This window comes from Aphelocoma coerulescens, chromosome 3 (genome assembly GCF_041296385.1).
Source record: "Aphelocoma coerulescens isolate FSJ_1873_10779 chromosome 3, UR_Acoe_1.0, whole genome shotgun sequence".
NCBI classification, from domain to species: Eukaryota; Metazoa; Chordata; class Aves; order Passeriformes; family Corvidae; genus Aphelocoma; species Aphelocoma coerulescens.
The window spans coordinates 2,723,206-2,746,159 of record NC_091016.1 but is presented as its reverse complement, the minus strand read 5'-3'; the positions used below and the strand labels follow the sequence as shown (position 1 = coordinate 2,746,159).

General features: G+C 40.5%; 1 protein-coding gene across 3 annotated transcripts in view; it reads right to left on the bottom strand.

Annotated features, from left to right (window-relative positions):
• Positions 1-3,161: 3,161 nt before the first annotated feature.
• Positions 3,162-22,954, bottom strand: part of ACYP2 (acylphosphatase 2) — a 35,487-nt gene continuing 15,694 nt past the window's right edge. For all 3 annotated transcript variants that reach the window (XM_069008816.1, XM_069008814.1, XM_069008815.1), the window contains one exon: positions 3,162-3,936. In XM_069008816.1, coding sequence (XP_068864917.1) covers positions 3,822-3,936 — 115 coding nt within the window. In that variant the 3' untranslated portion in view covers positions 3,162-3,821. The remainder of the gene's footprint in view (positions 3,937-22,954) is intronic.

Sequence of the window (22,954 nt, the reverse complement as noted above, 5' to 3'; positions counted from 1 at the left end):
AGTCCATGGCAGCATTCCAGTGGAACATAAGTCGGTGCCTGCAGCACAGAACTTGTGTCTCTCCATTGTTTGTTTTGTTACCTCCCTGCCAAATCCAAGTGAGTGCCAGGTTACCTTCCAGCTAGTGGAGAAACCCTGGGATGCTGGGTATTCCTCTAATTCAGCCTGTCAGACCCAGAAAAGAATTGCTCCCAAAATTCCACAAGGGCATTGCCCCTTTTTTCTGGAATACACACCAAGGTTATGATGGACAAAATTTGCTTCTTGGTGCTGATCAATTGTCTGTGAAACAAAAACATGGCTTAGAGCTTCTTGCCCACTTTTAGGACAATACAAATGGAGGATGAAATGTTACAAGACTTTCCCATTTCCAAACTGCAGGAATCACAGGTGTTAGTTCCTAACACCAAGGAGTTATTACAGCTATGGGGGAGCCCACAGTGCCTTTCATCAGAGACAGAGCTGCTTGTTGGATTTTGGGCAAAAAACTTCTACTCCCCCCTTAGTGCTGTTCAGAGTGTAATTTTTCCCTTCTGGGGTAAAGACAACTTCATATCACAACTGATTTACAGAGTGATTAATCAGAAACTACTTTAAAATATTTATATTTGCACTTATCTATATTAATATTTACAGTAACATCATCTAATTGTGGAAGACAACTGGTCTCCTCCTAATTACTCAAACTATTCTGGAAATTTGATTGGTAAAACCTTCCAATCCACTCCTGCAGCCCTTTTAACCAAAAGTGAGGTTGTTCCTCCTTTGATCTTCCATGTCAGGATTTTTTATTCAATTATGCCAGTATTAGTATCAAATTAATTGAGGCAAGTTTAGTTATTTTAAGTCCCTGCAGTGTTTTGAGGCAGAAATAACCTCTCTTTAATCCTAATACTTCTACCCACTACACAACAGACTGTGAGGAGCCTTGAAGAAAGAATGATACTACAGAAATCCCAATTTATGGGATTGCTGTTGTCTAAACAGACTCTAAAAAATAAAGGATAGCACAGAGCAGTGTTTGCCCTCATCCCTCACTGCAGCATTCCCTTCACATCAGAGTGCTCGCAGCAGCACGGAGCCATGCATTAATCAGGAAGCTCGAGTGACTAATCCAGTTCACTCTGTCTAGTAAGAGGATTCCAGCAGCAAACATGCCCAGTTTTCTAAGAAGAAAGCAAGCCAAGCAAGGCAGCTCTGGAGGACATCAAGAAAATCAGAAGTGATAGATTGGTGTCACCTAAGAGAAAGTATGGCAGGAGATGCTACCACGCTTTTCTCCACACAGAGACCAAGAAGGAGCAGGTCCAGCAGAACATCCCTGTTGTGCAAGGTTACATCATTCCTGATGAAGCACAAAGCTCTCCTTCTGCTCATGGCTTTGGCAAGGTTTCATTTTTTAAATTCTTTAATCAAATACAAACAAATCCATACATTTCTGAAATGCCTGTCATTTTAAACTCTGATTTTAATTGACATGCCTGGCCTCTAGGCTTAATGAGGTGAATTTTCTTAAATTCTAGTAGAATACAAGTCGGGCACAACATTTTTCCCCTCAAGAAAGTCAGCATTGTCCAAAATTCACAAATGACTTGTGAAAGTCTGTTCCCACTATTTATTTGTTTCCAAGTCTCAGCCCTTTTTAGATAGAAACTATTAGGAGAACAGAATAGAAACTACAGATAGAAACCTTTTTTATTTAAATAGAAACTATTTCATGGAAACTATTTACACTTACAGCAAGAATGAAGCTGGCCTACACATCATACATTCTTGCTGCACCACATTTTGAAAAAATAAAATTCAGGTGTATCTACAGTCATAACTGAGTGACATTAGTAAGGGGTAGAAAAGGATTGCAGTGGAATCTCAACTCAGTTTTGATGTCTAGTTATCCAACTGTTCTTGCTTATTTTTCTATCTTACCATTGGGATTCTTTGGCTCCTCAAAATCAATGATGTTCTCATTAAATCTAGAGACACTGCTCTGCTGTTCTGTACACACTGTACCTCCACAAATGGGATGCCTTTGGACTCAGGATACTTTACCAGAATCTGAGGATTAAATAAAATGAGAAGATTAATGCCCACAGCACCAGCCAAGGCTCCATTAGTTGCAGAAACACAGCAACACATGACTTGCAGCACAGAAAAATGCTCTCTTCACATTTGCTCCCCCAAAAAAGTGATCACTTAAAATGGCTGCTTCCCTCTCCTCAAGCCTTGCCTTTCTAGGGGAGTCAGTGTAAAATTTTCAAGTCCTTATGAGCATCTAGCTCCACCCCTGGAACACATCAAAACAATTTTTGGCTGCTCTTCCTCCGTATCTTATGTCCCCTTTGTTTTTTGCCTTCCTCTCTACTTGTTCCTCAAAATATGAGCAAAGCACTTGGCTGGAAAGTCTTTGACTGAAGGGGTGTTTTCTGCCAGGTAGCTCCAAGGAAAATGTAAACTACTTTGTTGGGCAGGATACAGTTTTTCAGGAGGATGGAACAGCTACTGAGCTCCTGCTACACTTGAACTTTGCCATTTACCATGAGCTGAACAAGAGCTATTGACCATGACTTTAACAATGGGGGCTTGTGTATAATCACAGAACAATTCATAAGCAGCTCCTGCAAATTCTAGAAAGGAGATTTTACTGCTTAATGCAAAGGTCCAAAGAAAAATCAATCTAGTGGTGAGCAGAAATAACTTTCTAAGCACACCTTGCACTGATGGAGAAGTGCAGTACTTAACTTAGGAAATCTCCTTCCTGAAATTCAAACTATGAGCTGCAGATTTGGTGCAGCTGCCCAAACTGACACCACCCACCCCAGGAAGGGGGACAGAGCAGCCAGTGGGAACACCAGCTTTAGTATCCTCATGAAGGCTCCTGGAATGTTCCAAGCCTGACTCAAGTACTGCAGGTGGGAGGGTAGGGGTCTGACCCAGCCCTGACTCCCAGGTGCCTGTGGAGAGAGTGCTGGATACAGGAACTGGATCCACAATGCATCAGACTTATCCAGGACTTATTGCAAGCCCATGGCTCAGGACTTCAGATGACGGATGAGGGTGCAGGTTCCACCACACAGTCTGAACTCAGGGGCAAACACACATCTATTTTCCATGTGGAAAACCACTGAAATCTTCAATTTTGGTAAGAATGTCAAAAAAGCAAAGACATTAGAACACCCTTTATAGTCAGAATGGATGTAAACTACAGGTAGACAAGAAAAAAACAGGATGAGAGGCCACACATTTCATCACCTTGGAACAATTTATCTGCATTGTTACAGAGAATTTTAAACCACAGCTGGTTAGATAATCCTAGTTTGAAACAACATATATTTATTTTAAATTACCACTATAACTTAATTATCACAAAGAACCTGGTCTATAACAGAGTTGTTACACAAAACTCTCAGTGCTCTCCAGTTCTGTAGTTATGTATTTTTGGTGAGATTACAAACAGTAGAACATAAATTTATTATTATTTTGCATCTAAAATACGACTCACAGTGTAAAGATTAGGTACCATCTGGTTGTATGTAACAAGTCTCATTGTGCACAAATAACCAGCAGCACTTCTAAGCTTTTATCTGTCTTTCAAAGCTGCAATAAATTAGATATTGGCATTTTAGACACTAAATGTTGACATTCATGGTGTAAGATGTCTAACACAGCAACCAGGAATTCTTACTTGGTGGGAACAGGGAGCATTTATGTTTATCCTTAGCACAGAAAAGCATCCAAATGCTCTCGCAACATTTGATGGAGGCACAGAAAAATATCATGCAGCAGAAATGTCAGAGTTTTGTGCTTAGTGAGGTTCCCTCCTCTTAGTATCTAGTGTTGAAATCCGAGAAGTCAAGCTTGGAAATCTCCTTTTCGTTGGAAAAGTTTGTTTTATCGATGCGGGAACTTGGGCTTCCAACTTTGCTCAGCCAAGATTTCCTGCAGGAAAAATAAGAGAGTTGGCAGATAAGGAATTGCACATGTGGGGGTTATTCTCTGTCATGCCTTCACTCACTTTTACTTTTTTAAGAGCCATAAAAAAAAGCATCTTTCAATGATGAAATTACCCCAAATCTGTTCTTTTCTGTTTTCCCTCCCTTTCCCCTTTAAAAGCAAACTAAGCTCTTTAAAGGTGTCAGTGTTTCCAGAGGATTTACACAATATTACATAAAAACACAGCTGACAAAAAGGCTAAAGTAGATTTACTGCAATGATCCCTCCTAAACACTATTAATAGCATTCCAAAAGGTATAACTACCTTTGCAGATTCAATACTGTGCTTTTAGCAAGGACCTACAAACCACTGATAACTGAAAAATGACAGGAAAACAGAATCCCAACAGCCAGTTTGCCCCTTGCTGGCAACTAAAAGAATGGGAACCGGAAAAGAATAAGTTCAAAGCCAGCAAAAAGACATCAATTGTGTCAGAGCAATACTGATTTGTAATAAATACTGAATGTTATCCTGGATAACTGGATAGCCAAACATGGGAAATGCAGCAGGTGAGTGCTTACACAGAGGTTTATTTACAAAAAATACTTGGTCAGTATTTTCGGTTGTACTAAACTCCCAGAAGTAGAAAAGAGAAAGTATTTTGTCATACCTTATTGAAGGAGAAATATATTCCCAGACAAATAATTTTTATAAGTTAGTATAGACACTTAACTGATTAGTATTAAAAATAAACAAATATTCACTTAAATTTTGATTTGAAAACAATAGAAGTTGTCTTATTAAGAGTTATGCTAATTAATCCTTTGCAGAATCACACTGAGCAATATTCTTGCAGTGAGACCTAATTTTGATGTCTTTATAATGAGAAGCATGCACAGAAATTACTTACCTTGAGCCAGTAAACCAGTGTATAACATCTGAGATATAAAACCACACCTTGCTAGAGACCCTATATGCAAGATTTTTTTAAAGAACAGTTCCTGACACCCGAAAACACTGCAAAACATCTCAAGGGGCTTCACTGGTTATCAGAGACAAATAATTTCCCCATAAATCATGTTAGTCCCTCACAGACTGGTCTCATCACTGGCACAGACAGTTTGAAACTTGCATTCAGTATGACTTGAACACTAAAACAGAGGCTCTATATGGAAAAACTTCCTACAAAACAGCAACCAGACCCAGATATCTAATGTTCCAAGTGTGACTTGCCTTATTTTAGCATAGAGAAATTAAAATATCTGTCAGATGTTTCCACTTCTTCACACCTCTTGTTCTTCGCTGCATGTCGTGAACAACCTCACTTCCTGTCTGTTTTCAATGAAGCCTTTCCAGTAAGGAATATAACACAGAAATAGGAGTCCAGAAGCAAAACAAGAGAACACAACTTCCCAGTTCTGCTGGAAGCCTCAAGGCAGAGGGGATATTTCAACAGAAGGAAACAAGCCTAGGGACAGAGCAGTCCCTTCAGTTTCATATCAAGAAAAATATCTGAAAAAGGCCCTTATTTATTTAGCAGGAAAGTCTCTAATGAAGTTGGATGTCCTTGAGTGAGAAGAAAGAACCTGAAATACTGAATTAATCTCCTAAAAATAGTATAAATTGTTTTTTAAGTAATGTGATCGTTTGTTCACTATTTCCTTTTTTCTTCCCATTTTGAAGATGAGCTTATCCTGGACAAAACCAAAATGAACATATTCCTTGTCCAGCCTTCACAACAAAAATTCATCCTTGGGTGCTTCCAACTCCCAAGTTCTGCTGGGTGAAGAAATAACCACAAACTCTTCTCCAGAGCAAACAATCCATTCTTAACTCCACAGACTCACATGAATAAGGATGAAGCACAAATTATGAAAACCCTATTAGAGCAACCCAGCTCCATGGAAACTCTTTACAGAATGTCTGTGTTTTATTCCTTATTTAATGCAGGAGAGAGGAGAGGAGGCAATACCTGGGAATTGCATAAATTTGGGGCTCAGTTCTTCACTGAGATGTTCCCCATTGAGGGGGACTTTCCTCAGCCATCTCCCTCTCTCTGTTCAAGTGACAGCCCAGTCACCAGCACTATGAAGAAGCACATTTTTTACAAGCTAAGAAAGCAGAAAATCAGTATTTCCTAGAAGTTAAATGTCATCTCCAACCTCATCACTACCGGGGTATTTTTAAAAATGGCTTTAGCTTATGAGTATCCAGACCAAGAGTGAAGAAAAGGTTCTGCACCCTCTTCTTGCTTCACTCAGCCTTCTCAATTCCCATTCACCTCAGATCTCTTCATGTGTGCCAAGATAAGCTACAATTACTTGCATTTGCAGTCTTAGCTTGTCACTTATAGCATCCATGTTAAAATTCACTGTTCCTTCCCACTTCTCCTCAGGAGTGCAAAACTTCCTCCCCCTCGCTCATCTAAAGCGAACAAGGACACTCCTGAGAGGACACCACACTGCTTACTCTTGTTTTAAAGGATTTATCCCCAAAGTGACTGCTCTAATGAGTCCAGAACAAGAGCTAATCTCCAAATAGCCGTTTCTGACCACATTTTATTTTATAGACTAGTTTGGGTTGGGAGGGACCTCAAAGCTCACCCAGTTCCTGCCCCCCCTCCCCAATGGGCAAGGACACCTTCCACTATCCCAGGTTGTTCCAAGCCACATTCAACCTGGCTGTGGACACTTCCAGGGATGAGGCAGCCACAGCTTCTTTGGGCAACCTGTGCCAGGGCCTCCCCACCCTCCTAGGGAAGAATTCCTTCCCAATATCCCCCTGCCCTCTGTCAGTTTGAAGCCATTCCCCCTTGTCCTGTCATTCCATTCCCTTGCAAACATTCCCTGTCCAACTCAAGCCCTGCATGTCCATGAAGTCACTCTGGGCTGTGTTCCGATCCCACTGAGTTGTGGATAGCCATGGATTTCTGAGTTACACAACCTCCCTTGTCCAGGGGAGAAGCCAGTGCTCCTGAAACAGCTTCCCAACCAAACCACACAGCTTCCTTATCTCCACGTTCATGGGGGATACTCCTAGGAGCTCTAAAACAATTGGATCTGCCACTCTTTCCCTTCTCTCATTTCATTAACGAAAACAAACCTTGCTAAGAGACACTGTCTTGTCACCCAGGCAACAAAGCCCTTCCCACTCCACATGTTCTTGGAAAACAACTCTTGAGAGCTGGGTTTGCACCGTTCCACTTTAGATCTGTGCAGAAACAGCCTAGCTGTGCACAGCATTCCAAGCAGGAAAATACTCCTACCTGTTAACTTGGCAGAATGGAGCCTGGCCAGGTAACTGGAGAGCTCCCTGGAAATGTTACTTAAGGAGCTTCATCTCTGTGACACAGGATAATCACAGAATCCAAGGCTGGAAAAGACCTCCAAGATCAAGTACAACCTTTGACCAAATACCATCATGTCAACTAAACCATGGCACTAAGTGCTATCATTATTAATAATAAAAATAATTAATAACACTGGCACAGCCCTAAAACCCACTGTGCTTGGAATACTAAAACAAGAGTGACCTTCTGATTTCCTGAATAATATTTACTTTTTAACTCCAGTCTATGCTATAAAACAGATCTCTCTAAAATAAACAGCTTGCTTGGCATTATTCTCTGAAGTATTTCTTTATAACATGAAAACTACTCCTGCAACAGCTCATTTTTTATAAGCAAAAAGACTACTTTTATCCTGATATTGGAGAAATTTACAGTCTATGGTGCTAGGAAAGGACCTGGAAATGCCCTCCAGCATTAGTACATGAGGAACTAGGCACAGGTTAGGAGTATGTTCCATGTCTCTTCACCTGAAGCACAGTGTCACTGAAGTGGAACACTGTGCTTTTATTTAAAGGGAGAGAAAATAATGACACTGGCTTGTTTACACTTTAATTTCCCTTTGTTTAGGATAAAACACTGCAGAGAATGTTACTTTTTGAAGATTATATTTACATCTGTGACAGCATATAGATGAGGCTTGCAAGTACTTATAAAAATCCCTCCAAAAATATTGCTGCCTTCTACAACAGCACTGTCCAATTTTCATAAATCCTCATATTTCCACATTTGCAGAAGAAGTGTGGAATTCTCTCTCATGGCTGTCTGGCTTCTGAGCTTTTGGGAAGAACTTTAGCCACAGTTTTCAAGCTTTGCTCTGTAATCTTTAGGGCCAGGAACATTTACTCAAAAACCTTTGTTTTTACAAACCTAAAATTCCTCTAGTAGCCTGTATAAAGGTACCTCCCACCTCTCCCTCCTAAACTTACTGCAGAGCCATTCCCATTGTCCCTACACCTCTGCTCCTCCTGCCAGGAAAATAGGTAACTGTAAAGAAAATTTATAGGGTTTCTTGTTGTGAAAAAGTAGCAGGAAGAATAAAAACCCTGGTAAAAAATGTGTGTTGGGAACGCTGGGATTTGAGAACAAGGCAAAGTGCAAGGGAGGGGAATTTTAACCCCTTTACTAGGATGGCCCCACCAGAGCCCACCACATCCAAGCCAAGTGAGGGGTTACTCCAGAGAATTAAAGCAAGGAAGCAAAAGCAGCCGGATTGAAGGATACAGACCAACCAGTGGGTGGCTGGAAATGAAAGAACCTGCTGAGGCGTGGGCACTGGGGCCCAGAATAGAGCCGCAGCCTGGAGGCGTGTGGGAGCCGGGCTGCTCCGTGCATCCCAACAGCAGGAATGCCTCAGCCCATCGGGTATTTAACACAAGGTCTGGAAGCATTTTAGAAAGGGGAGAAAGGTAGTTAATCAAAACTGGTGTTTGACTCTGTTTTAAAACACAGATGTCAGATGAATGTTGTTAATTTGTTTGTGTTTCTTCCTTCCCTGCTGCACTCAAGGCCAGCATTTCCCTTGGGAATCCACGATGAGCTTTTCCTCGAGGTATATTGGAAAGGATGTCAACAGCAAGGGCAGATTAGCAGGATCTGAGATATTACAGATATTGTGGGACAGGGCCCCGAGTAAGCCTCAAGTACACATTTTGGTGGTGCATTTCTATTTATAAACGTGACAAAAGTGACTTACATGTTAATCATCACCTTCTGCATGGTATTGGCAAGCCTTTTGTAATGTAAAAGTGATTATGGCCAGTTTGCAACAGGAGAGAATTTGGCTCTATGTAACTCAAACTTACTCTGACACTGGTATCTGATCTGTGTTAAATGTCCTCACCTATTAGTTTAAAAAGGAGGAATTATCCCACAATGAAAGAAACCAAGCCTGGAGTTGTTTTGTTTTTGTCACATATAATGCCAAGATCTGTTGTGCATTTTCCTGTTAATCATCTTGGTAACCTTCAAGGAGGATTTAATCATTTCAACATGAGATCATAAGTATATTTTTATTAAAACTTATCAGCATGCCTCTTTGTTTAGGCCACGTTAGGCAAGTCACTTTTGGCTTCTTTCAGAGATCTTATCAGAAAAATCTCAGCAACACTGTGGTCATTTGTTCCAAAGTAAAGAAGTGAGTGAAAAGTAAATCCAAATTCAGCCATTCCAGTAACTCAAACAAAGCTTTTATGTCCACACTGACCTACAGAAAAGTAGGAGACAAAGGGAATTTCCAGTTAAGCTTGTGTCCTGTCTCCCAGAGCAGTAAACATCCCAGGAAGCCAGCAGCAGCCAAAAGGCCCATTGTGCTTTCTCCCTGGAATCTGTCTGCCCCTACAGGGACACATGGCTCCTCATGCAGACTGGGAATTTTGGCTAACCCCACTCACTACACAGAATGCCACTCAAGGTTCTCTTCCATTCCACAGCTACTAAACCCAAGGCCACAGGAAGCTTAAATGAGGAGGAACTGTTGCTGCAGGGGTACCAACAAAAGAAAAGTTCCTTCTAAAGCTCAGCACCCACCACCCACATAAGATTGAACACGGACTAAAAGACTTCAGCCTCCAACCAACTTTACCCCTCAAAATGTTAATTAAACCCCTACCTTGGCCATTTCAGAGCCATAATGAATCATCACACTTGACCAGTTCACCATTACTTCAAATCCATGTCCTTACACAGCCTGGCAGAAACCCAAGAGCCCTGAGTCCAGCTGACCAACACAGTCAGGAATTTGAAAGACAACACTTCCCTGTTCTTCAGTTGCAAGGCTCAGCCGAGGAACAACACCCACAGTTCCACCCTCACTGCATCTCCTTGGAGGAGACACACTGAAGAATAATTTATTATGCAAGAACTAAAAATAATGCCAGGCCAAACTAGAGTGAATTCCTTTGAGCACCACTGGGATTCTGCTAATTTCCTCAAAAGTCTCCCTTACTTTACAAATCTCTTTGGATAGTTAAAAGATTGAAAAAAACACAAGTTAGAAGGCTCAGTGAGAAGTTGCCATTTCCAATTATAAATGTCTTAAAGAAAAGCATCAACACTTTTAAAGCATCCTCTTGCAGAGCTCTAAGCAAGTCTGAGGGCCAATATTTAACATTTCCAGTGTTGCAGTGACTGTACATAAATTTACCTTTTCCTAGAAGGCCTCTATTGGAACACTTCACAAGCTAACAAGGTTGGCTTACAAGTAAGAACTTTGGGTTTCTTGTTATCCTTAGCTTGCAAAAGAGCTTTGAATTTTTTTTGTCAAGCATTCCACCAGCTCAGCTCTATTTTTTCCCCTGATTTTACACTATGTGATCTAATTTGTTAATTTAAATTGCACACTTTCCAAGGAAGCAGTCATACCCCTTCTTTTAACCTCCCATCTCCAGCTGCTTTTTTTAAAGCAACTGTGATATAACATTGTAGACATTTCAGAATATAAGAGCAACAAGAAAATGTTTTAAATATGTAATATTAGAGAGCACAAGTGTTCAGGAAAACACCAAGTGGATTCCACTAGCTAATAGCCTGCTTACATTTTATAAGCTGAGAAAATTTGAGCTTTATCAAGACTTTTCATAATGCTCTTTTTTTTTGGTATTACAGATATAGCTCCAACAAGCAGGAAGCAAAAGATTAACAGAAGGATGTTGCAGGGATTCTGTTCTTGATTTGACAAGAGCTCCTTGTGGTTTCCAGCACACCAGAGCACGGAGGTGCATCCAGCAGGGTGTGTTTACAAGGCAGAGAACACTGCACCTGTCATACACAGCATGCACATGCAATATTCCCTGGAAAGCAGAGCCCTTTGTTAGCAAGGACTAGGATATGTATTATTTATTGTTTCCATCACGTACCCCCCAAGACCCTCTGTCTGCTTGGCCTCAAGGTAAAGCTCCAGACACAACAGCCTGAGGCAGGAGGGGCTCCAGGATGGGATGTGCCAGGCTGTCCCCTCAGGGACCTTATGGAAGCAACCACCCCTTTCCACAATCATATCCCAAGGAACTGTATTCCACTTACAGTCAGAAAACAATTTTCATTCTTCAACATATTGCTTCTTTATCATGTTTTTCTTATGACTTCACCTGTATACAAAATACCATTTCTGGCAGATCTAATCTCAGTTTCACTTCTCCCTGGCTTTCCAAGTTCTATGAAGTTATCCTTCCACCTTTTTCAGGCAGGTATTAAACACCTCACCCTAATGAAGCCATTCAAGCCCTGATCCCAAAGCACTCCAAAAGGAGGGATGTTGGATAGATCAGCTGAGATACCAAATAAAAGAACCAAATATAACTTAACCAAGGCTACTTGATTTCCCACAAGTTTACAATGCAACATCTCTAACTGTTGGACTTTATATTTTCTATTAATATTAGAAAATTTGACAGAAAATAGACTTTTTCACCACAGCATGCCAAGGGCAAAGCCCATCCTGGGGTCCAAGGACTGTCACTATGGATATTCTCACTGAGGAAAAATATACACACTTAAAGCTTCCAGCTATTTAAGGAAGCCATCAGAGCATGAAGAAGAATCGCAGTTCAATGCTTCTTTGTGTAAAAAAATTGTTAAACAAGGCTTTTAATACATACTGAAATGAGATCTGATACATGTTCTTGCTGTTCAGTGTTGTACTACATCTTGTTTTTATTAAACCTCATTTTCAGAGTATTTACCTAAAAACATTCTCCTGTTTATTTGCAAGAATGATAAAATGAATTAATCAAGAAATAGATTTCTTTAAATAATCTTTCCTATAAAATGAACCCAGACTGAAAATCCCAAACCACTATCTTCTCAAGGCAGCTCTGGTACTTCCTCCTTGAAGTTAGCACTTACAGAAAACAAACCAGATGGATTTTATTATCATTGAGGGTAATTGGCTTCATCTTTCCACCTAAACTTCCCATGGGTTTGGGCATCTTCCTGCTCATTCCAAATCTGCCCTTTAACCATACATGATTTCAGTAGTGAGAGCTTCAGACTTCAAAAAATCAGAATAAAAGCAGAATTCTGCTAAAGGCAGCATCTTATTTCTACCAAAGTCAACAGTAACACTTTCAATTATGACAGAAGAGATAAATTTGACTTCTGTTTTTACAAAATTTAAACAAAGAACTACAACCACTTGCAAGAAAAATACCAAAATTAAAAGAAACCATCTTTGGAAGACTACTTCATACTATTTAAGTATTCCCAAATAGGTCTTGTTAACTCTTTATAACTACCTTGTCCTGTAGAAGTTTTTCGTTTTGTTGTTTATGCCTCATAATTCTTTAATATACAGCAGGTATTGATATTCTGTGATACTTGCTAAGAAAAGAATGACTGGCAAAGCGTAAGTATGTTCCTAAATTCCATCATCCTGGGTTTTTTCCATTTTTTCCTTTAAGCTTCAGGGGCTGTCAAGAAATATCAAATATCTCATTTGTTTTCTGTAATTTATGCTATTTTCCTTCTTTCCTTTCCCCCTTTGTTGAAGTTTCCTTCTGCCTGGACAGACATGTTCCTGATGGCTTTCCCATGGAGTCTGGCTGCTGCAGGAGTTACATGGGTTGGGATGTGAATTGAGATCTACAAAAAAATCCTGGAAAGCCACAAATCTCACTAGTGGCTCATTTTACTGAAATTTATGTGCAAGTATTTAACAAAAAACCCTCAACTCATTTCAAAATAACCCCTAAATTCCGTGGTGCTTTCAGTGACAAAGACTTCCAAAGGCAGGGAGCTGAAGCACATGGAGGCATTCCTAGAATAAAAGCCTCTCAAAAGGCAAGCTCAGGCTCTTTTTTTGAGCATTTCTAAGTGCACAGAGAATAAAAGATGTTTTGAGTTTTTGGCAACACCAACACCTTCAAAGCAAAACAACAAAAGTAATAATTTATAGGAGGAATTATGCAAACTTGCAAACATTAGCAGTGTAGGACTGGGGGAGCCACTCTGAAATTATAATTTCAGAAAATTCATGCCAGAACAGTTAATGTCATCGTGCCTTTTATAAAAACAATCTGCCTGGCTGTCCAGAAAAAACAGTCCAAGCACTATATAAATTGTATCAGTTAAATATGAACTTCACAGCAGCTGCACTGAAATTCAGGACAGAGCACGTGTGGGATGAAGAGAGCGGCTGGACCATAGATCTGCCTCCAGATAAAGGCACTGAAAGCCTCCAGGAATTCCCACTCCAAGATAAGGACCGAGTTTTAAGAATATTTATGATGATATGACAGATTTTACCACCACACAGATGTAACTGAGATCAGGAAGGAGCTCAAGAGCACATCACCTCTGTGAGTCACATTCCAGGCTGTCAGACTGGGTACCAGTAAAAGGAGGAATCACTGCAAGTCTTTCCAAAGGCTTGGAAGATCATTTCATCCTTTATAATCCCAACAAGCAGCAATAATTGCCATTTCATTCAGCACAGCACTAAGACACAAGTGCAAAGTCAGTCCCATTTCTTACATCATGCTGAATCCTTCTGTCTTTGGAGAAATGAGTGGTTGCTCATTCTAGTGGAATTTTCATTAGCAAACACACATGCAAAGACATCTGAAGTAGCACAACTGCTGCTACTGTGTACATAGATCCTACTGAGGGCAAATCTGCATTTATAACTACTGTAAAAAACATATAAAGAGCTATTTTTTACTGTGACAACTCCACACAATACATTCTCAACCCCATATAGGTTTCCAATTCCAGACATGCATTTTTAAAACAAGCCATCCCTCAAACTCTTGGATACTAATCACCAGAGCACATTTCCCCTTGGACAGACACACTCAATTATTTAGACAAACCAAACTCCTCCAGGAAACTGGAAATCCTGGCACTGGGAAGCCAGCAGATGTCAGAAGCCAGTCAGCAAGGACTTCTAGGAATTCATTAGCCAGTGAACACCTGTAATGCTGATCCCGAGCATTAAACACCCACAATGCCATAACCAACCCAGTACACAGCTGCTGCCTCAGTTTTCTTCACAATCAAGGGCATTTGGCCACAGAACTTGACAGATTATTGAATAAATAATTCAAATTACATCAACCACTTTCCTGCCCTTGTATGAAATTCTAAGAGTGGACTTCTGGGCCCCAATAAAGCCAGAACACATATTGCAAGTTCAGAATTCCCACATGGAACTTGGTTCTCTGGCTCTTTTGTTACAGGACAAAGAGCACAAGGGTTATTAGGAAGGTGCTTGCAAGTAAAGAAATGCATCTCTACCAGAGAACAACTTTCCCCCACAATATAAAGCAGCAAAAAGGATTTTTATTTAATTAAAACATCCGTTTTGGCTTTAAACTTAGTACAGGATGTCACAGGCTTGCCTACATATTTGTTTACTGAAACAATGGAAACAAGAGTTCAGCATTCAAATATTGACAGATCTTCTACTATTGTGGTGTGAATCCTTCTGTTCCTTCATTCTTCGACTTCATGATAGAAACAGCCCTCTCTCCTCTACGTAATTTTGCTTATTTATCCATATATTGATCCAGTATGTAGAAAAATACTATGACATTTCCTTAATTTTTAGCCCTCTCAGATAAAATGCCACATTTCAGCTTTAAATAATTATTTCCACCCCATTTTTAATTGTCGGACATTTTTAATGACTTACCTTTCCCAATACTAGAAGACAAAGCCCCAAAATTCATAAACATTGATGAGGCCATTTCTTAAGGATCCTTCATCTTCCAGGTGTATGTTAAGAATCAGTTCAGTGACCATCTAGGAAACCTAACCACTACAATAATTTTCTATTCTGGATATTAATTTAGAAGTATTTTTAAGCCAAGAGTCTGATCTCCTACAAATACACCCAAACAACTGGTAATATAGCTAACTCAAGGATTAAGTCTACCAGCTTATGAAATCTGTGCTGAGCTTCTCAGACAAAGAAATCCAGCAGGAACTTCAAGGGGTGACACCTTCAGACAAAAAGCAACACAATTACAGTTGAGATCCAGAATATTTCATTAAATATTAATATCGCCTGCTTTGCCTTGCTCCTGCAGCAGCAGCAAAAGGATAAAAACAAGAGACAGAAAAGCCTGCCCAGCTACTCAAGTTGTAGGTGATTGTTTAATGAAACTTTGACGCCTCCACCTGTGTTTGGAGATGGAGAACAAGTGTTCTGAATTGCAGGAGCAGGTTCTCTCCAAACCCCACAGCACTCATGGACCCAAAATGCTGGATGGCTCCCAAGAACTGGTAAAGGGATGACAGTTCCCTACATTTCACAAAACACAAATCACTGATTTTAGTAGGAAGACACACGTTTTTCCCCAGACAGACAACTGATGCACAACTGGGGTGACCAGCAAACACCAACTGACCAAACCCTGAAGCAACAGAGCAGAAAATAAAACCTCTTTATTCCACCTAAACACATTTACAACCCTTACAAGATTAATTAGAAAACAAACACAGAGAACCCTAAGGAGAACAAATTACCAGAACAGAAAACTATGCATAAACAATTCAGGCCTTTATCTGCATGTATAATTTTAACACAATTACATTTACCACAAGCACAGGGGACAAAAATGATTGTGTGGCTACAGCTTTAACATGAACCATAAGCAGCTCAAAGCTGCCACATTTAAACAGAGCAGCCACACAACTCTAATTGAAACCTGGCTGAACACCAGATCCAAGCAGAGACACTAAAGGGGGTGCAGGGAGCACTTAATTCAGAGTAAGGAGTAGCTTTCCCATTCACTTTTATGTGGATAAATCTTTCTGTCTCTCCCATTTTTCTCTCTTTACCACCCTTACAAATCAAGGCTACCTTGCCATATCTACAATCCATTGCACTCCTTAAGTGAAAGCTGTGTGTTCCCAGCACTCTGTTGCTGGAACAATGTTGACTTAGGAACACAGCAGAAAAGAGAGATGAAAGCCAAGAAATTGTTTTAGAGCAGAGTTAAATGTGGCAAAGAGTAAGTATGAACAAGATCAGTGTGCCTAAATCTGCATAGACCAAGGCAGAGCAGCACCTCTCCACAATACCTCAGCTCCACATCCTCTGGTTTTATGCTCAGAACAGCCAAAACATGCATCAACACTGGCAGAAGCAGAATCCCAGGACAGGCCAGGTGGGAAGGACAGTGGCTCAAGTCCCATCATCCCAGAGCACACAGCACAGGATTGGGTCCAGCTGGTTCTGGAATATCTCCAGAGAGAGAAACTCCACAGCCTCTCTGGGCAAACTGTTCCAAGAAGTTCTTCCTCTTGCCCAGTGGAACTCCCTGGGCATCAGTTCCTGCCTGTTCCTCCTGTGCCATGGCTGTGCCCCCCAGAGCAGAGCCTGGGCCCTGCAGACAGGGCTGAGGGCCTCTCTCAGCTGTGGCTGCTCCAGAGGCTGAACAGCCCCCGCTTCCTCAGTCTCTCCCAGGTAGGGAGATGCTCCAGGCCCTTCCTCAGCTTCTTCCTCCATGGCCTCTGCTGGTCCCACTCCAGGAGCTCCTTTGTCCCTCCTGTGTGGATGATCCCAGCTGTGCCTCACCAGGATTACCCCCCTGACTTGCTGGGAATGCTCTTCCAGTGCATCCCAGATCCCATCAGCCTTCCTGGTCCCCAGGACACTGCTGGTCAGGGACAGCTTGCTGTCTACCAGGACCTCCCAGGTCCTTCTCTGCAGAGCTGATCTCCAGCAGGTTGGCAGGAAAAGTTTATAGAGAATGAGGGTACCACCCCAAACCTCCTGAGGAGGTTCCTTGGTTGCCAGTAAGTCTGCAGGAGGCAGAGACAGAACAGCTCCAGTGTGTGAGGGGACACCAAGTGACAGATGACAAGGACTAAGCTTTCTTTTTGAACTACATATCAAACATGGAAGAGAATCAAAGAACTGGGTACACTTTCCACTCCTGTGCTTCTATAAAAATCACTTTGTAGGCTGCTCCAAAGCAACAGAACTTAAAGCTGGGGATTTTTATGCAAAATGATAAAGAGGACCCAAATCTGTTCCATGATGTTACTATGCAACATTCAAACTGCACCCTTTCCTGATATGTTTTTAAAGTAAAGCCAGTTTCAAAGAGAATTCCAGGTCCCAAGCAATTACTTGTTACTTACAGTTCTTCAGGGCACTTCAGTGAATCCAGGGAGAGATTGTATTTGCTAAGGAATGCAAAACACTTCCCTTATGGCAAAATTCTTTCAGACAATGAAACTGCTGCTGGCTGGAGAATACAAATCATCCCAGCTCATCAAAAGGATTTTTTGTAAAGCAAATTATTCTTCATTAATTATTACTTTATATATATTCACCACTTTTAGCAGCTGTTTCACACAAATTTCTGTCTCTTGAACTGATGTGCAGCCCTATGAAATAACACAAAATAAATGAGGCATAACTATGAAAGTCACCTTCTCCCATATACCTTTCAGAAACCTGCAGCCAAAAACCCAGGACTTCAGTAAACCCTTCAAAAATCCCAAATCAGGAATTTTTCATTTTCCAGAAGTTCAAAAGCATTTTGAGCTACCAAGTGGGACTGGGCACCAAAAAGCCTTTCAATACTTTAGAATCAAAAAACCTCCCAATAATTAGCACGTTAAAGTTGATTGAGTTAAGGAAATTCAGGCCTGTCTCACTCTTCATCAGCATTTAACTTCATAATGAAGAAGCACAAATTTTTCAAGTCTGCATATTTAAAATTCTTATATAACTTTCTTTTAACAAGCCATGATGCTCTGTCTGGCTTCTCTGTTTTACTGCCAATGTTGAATATATTCTTTCCCTTTTTAAACTGATTTCTAAATAATAAAGTTCTCCAAACAACTAAAAGTTTCAGACACTGGTTCTTCAATGATGCTTAGAATTTTTAACCTATTAAAGAAAATCCTGGGAAATTGTATTAATAGGGTAGTGATATACACTCCAAAAATTGTATTAATAGGGTAGTGATATACACTCCAAAAATAAAAATACTATAGGATTAGAGCATAACACAAGACATCATCTTGGTTCATCTTCCACAAATACAAATTAAAACATGTTTTAAACACTGCTTAACTAGAAAAAAGAAGCTTTTTTATTCTGGGGCTTATCAGAAGAGGCAGAAGAGCTCACAAAGGAAGAGAGAAGAGGTTAATTGAATGAGGAAAGGCGTTATATATTAAAAAGTAATTAATAATTATTAGTTGCTCTGTAACAAGAAACTTCCACTTAACTCACTGAATTCTGCATTCTTAGCAGGAATTAGTTCCATTTACTCCTAAACAGCTCCTTGGAGCACTGGCTCTGCAATGGCAAGGTGGGAAATGCTTTCATAAACTCAAAAATCTCATTTCAATCAAACCCGCAAGAATGGTGTTTGAAAAGAGGGAAAGATTAAGAAATAAAAACTGGAACAAGCTTCTCTACATTGGCTAGAAATTTATTTTCCATTAAAACTGTCAACCAGCTTTACCAAAATAAGTGATTTTAACTACACTTGACAATCCCCAAACTGCTGTATTACTTGCAAAAAAGTCCTGTTCAACATCAGCCACCAAAAGAAAAATCGATATTTCAACTCATCCCTTTTCTCCTGGCATTGATTCCCCTGCAAAGCAGATGGAAACCAGCATTTTAGTAGGGGAGTTGCTGAGAGAAATATCTAGAAGGCATAAAATAGTAACTTCCACATATGCAAGTAGATTGACATCTAGTGTAAAAACACTGAACTACAAAGCCTATTCTACAGATCAACAAGGATTAATTTAATTTTTTTTTTAAATAAGAGAATCAAAACCTCCAAATACAAGCACCTTAAATAATTATTTTTTTAAAAATAGCTACACAGAGCCAAAAACATTATACCAGTGACTGAGGAAATGCAGCTTCCAGCAGAGGAGAAATGAAATGTCAGCAGTGAATTAGAACAGCAAATAAGAAAATAATCAGAAATAAAATGTGGCAGGAAGGACAGGGAAGAGGAACACAGGCCAGCCAGCTGGTCAATGAGAAGCCTATTCCAGTTCTGGATAAGGTGAAGTAGAAGAGCTAAAGGAAGAGGGTCAATCCCAGGGCCATTCTTGCATGCTTTAATTTTAGAATTGTAACCAAAAGATCTTGGATACTCCCATTCCTGTGTTGTAGGCCCAGAGACTGATGAGGAGAGGTGTAAATAATCTCTAATCAACTGTGTTTTTTAACATAATGAATAGGGAAAGAAAGTTTATATGTTGTAGAAAAGATAAATAAAAGGCTTTTCAAAGTCATGCCACTGAAGATCAACCCCTTGTACCAGCATCATTATCCCAGAATTTAGCTTATTAAATATCTTTGGGCAAAGATGTTTTAATTCCTTTCAAAGGAATACATTTCAAAGTAATCTCAAGAGTTTGTCACCTTTTTACTCTTCCCAGTATTGGTGGTACTGGCAAGTATTTTAGACCTCACCACATTTTCCTGGCTGTTTCAGCCCAGTTTTCACATTCCTGCCCTGTAGTAATTTCACAAAAGCAATGTCTAAGAAGTAGTATCTTAAAAGCTGAGAGAAGAGCATCCAAACAATTCCTGACTCATTCCCAACTCACTTTCCATAAAAATATTAGAACATCTGTCTGAAACCCAGTGATTCATTGTGTCCTGATATCCTATTGCCCTGAGTGATGGTGAATGCCAAAATTAATTTTTTTTTTAAAGTAAATACAATTCCTCAGCTTGCCATTGACCCAATGTGTTAACCATGACACAACTGACAGTTTGTGCTGTTGTAGATACAGCCCAAGGGTTGTTATGACTCAGGAAAACTCAGGACTCCAGGGAACCTCTGCACAATGAGCGAGAAGTGAGCCATGACTTTGGGATAAGCTCTTGAAATGGCAAATACAGCTGGAAAAATGAAACAAGGGCTGCTCCCAGGGCCATTCTTGCAGGGGCACAGGAGTGAGCACCACTCTGAACCAAACTTTCCTGACAGTAATGGCACTGTACACGCCAAGTCACCCAGAAAATGGTTCCTTGGCACCACTTAAACCCTACAGAGTTCTAAAGTGAAAGCTAAGGAGAACTGGCTCAATCCCCAAGACCCTGCCAAACTCAAATGCATCCAGTTTTGTTTCTCAATCTAAGGATTTTCAGAAACTGCAAACAGGCAGAACCCAAGAAAAAAAAATCCAAATGTTGTCCATTTTTTGTTTTGGGCTTGAAACCAAACAACAAAATTAACTGGAGAAATGCCCAATACAGCTCTGTGGCTGACCACCCCCAAGTAACTACTGCAGAAACACACTGAAAACAAGGGAAAGTTACATGGGTTTGGAACAAAATGCTTGTTTTGTTTTCCTTGAGTGTCTGAACTACTTTTTACATCCCTACCTGCTAAGATACAAAACCTCCACAGTCCAGAGACAGACTGCAGGGAATGATCCATCACTGATTCAGGATCTGCTTTTCCTCATTTGTCATGAGTATCACACTGGGTCTGATAAAAAAAGTAAGACTTAAATATATCATGGCCTTACGTGAACATAATTGATTTCTTTATATTTACCATTTTTTAATTAGGAGAACTAGACACCAGAGCAGCGAAGTGTGCAAGAAACCTGAACAGAGTAAGAAATAGCTGGAAGTTATTCATAATACTCTTACTATCTCCTTTTCACTAAGGATTAGTAATAATCCCTCATGCTCAGATTTATTAATCAACTGCCAAAAAGTCATGAGACCAGTTGAAATCTGAGATCATTAAACCAAAATTCAGATGTTTGCCTGCCTTTGGGTTTTGGCATTATCTCAACAGTGCAATATGGGTGGCTACAAACCTTTATTTAAAACAGAATTTCAATTCCTATAGAGTAGTTTTGTACCAAGCACTGGGGCCTTGAGAAGAAAAACATCAAGTATTGTCACAAATGTTTAATTAGCAATGCAGTCAATCAAGATGCTATCACTGAGTCATTAGTGAATTAAATATTATTAGTGTGCCTGAAAACAGATTTAAAAAACCACGTTCTCTATAATTAGCTAAAACTAACCTCCCTTCCTAGACTTTTTTTATTCAGCATCTAAAACACACCAGAAGTTATTTGCTAGAACAACAGCCCTCTTGGCATAATTTCTTAAGTTATAAACCTTTCTCCAAAAAGAATTTAATTTTTAACCTTTCTTAAAAAATAAACCTTTTCATCAAGACCCATATGCTTTGAAAAACCCCTTCCTGAGGCCTTCTTTATTTTTTATTTATCACTAGACAGACTAAATGTCATCAAGGCAGAATTTCTTTGTCATCCAGTCACTCTGCTACACTACAGCAGTATAAAATAACCAAAACTTCAACTTAAATTGCCACCAGAGGATCTTGCTTCCTGTCAAGCTGGAACAGAGCCAGGACAAAAGTGCTCCTGGATTTCAGTGTCTGCTGGCCTCAAAACAGCTGTTCTTCCCTCTCTTGCAGAGGGACAGAATCTCCAACAAAAATAGAAGTACCTGGTTGTCCAGCCCATCTTATTCTCCGCTTTTTGAGCTGGTTACAGAACCAGAACTAATGTTTTCTTTTAAGCCAGAATTTAGAGTACTTCACCTTTTTCCTTCCTCTTCAGCAAATCCCAGGATCATTGTATAAAAGCCATACAGGGGATATTCTGCTCTTGCCTAGACAGGGGTGGGGGTGGGGGGGGGGGGGGAATGGAGGACAGCCCTTCCCTCTTGTTCTCCTGTATTTAGATGTGACCTTGAGATGGATTCCAAAAGCCACTGGCACATTCCCCCGCTGATCCACTCTAAGAGCAGGGAAGCAGGCTGAGAACAGGGTTACCAACCACAGAGCTCCAAACAAGCAGCATCAACACTCCCTGGAAATGGACTGTGTGTTCCACCCACAGCCTGTGGCACCTCTCTGTCCCTTTCATCACCAAGCTCCACTGGAGGATTTGCCCAATCTTGTGACCAGCTCAACGTGCCCATTCTGCATTTTGAGAGTGTGTGGATGAGAGAACTTATTCCTACCTAAAGACAGCTGTTTAAAATTAACACTCGCTACATACCAGGTATAACTTCATTGACATCAACACATTATTGACAGGACTACAGACTCTGTCCTTTCCCACTTTGTCCTCTGAGGTTCTCTCTAACAACAGCCACAATAAGCTGCCAGGAAAACCACCATGCAAACAAACACCTGTCTGCCCTGGACACCGCCCCACATAACCCAAGGGGCTGCACAGTCCCTGCCTTCTGTGCTCTGGCACATCCATTCCTGCTATTCACTGGAAACACTGGGATAGGCAGCACAGATCACCAGGCCCAGAACAACAAATATTCTATTTCTGTCCAGTCCCCCACATCTCAAAGCACACACTGTGATTTAAACAGGCCAGAGGAGCAAGGGAGGTGTTTCCCATAACAAGCCAGGGAGATATGCACAGGCACAATCCCACTGAAGGCACCTGGGCTCTGCACTCAGCCATCCATCTCAAGGTGAAGGTCATCCATCTGGAAAGCCACATCAGCTGGAAAAACACTTAGAGCATTTCAGGAAGTACTATTTTCTAACCCCATGGTAACACAGACCTCTTTTAGGCCTTTCTATAGGAGTCACATTCCCCGTGACTTGATCCCCTTGGGAGAAGACAAATTCCCATGCAGGACTCCAGCTAAAGCCATTAAGTTCATTTTTTATCTCCATTTGGGTGGATAATTAGGAAGAGGAGAACTAATAATACAGAGTGGT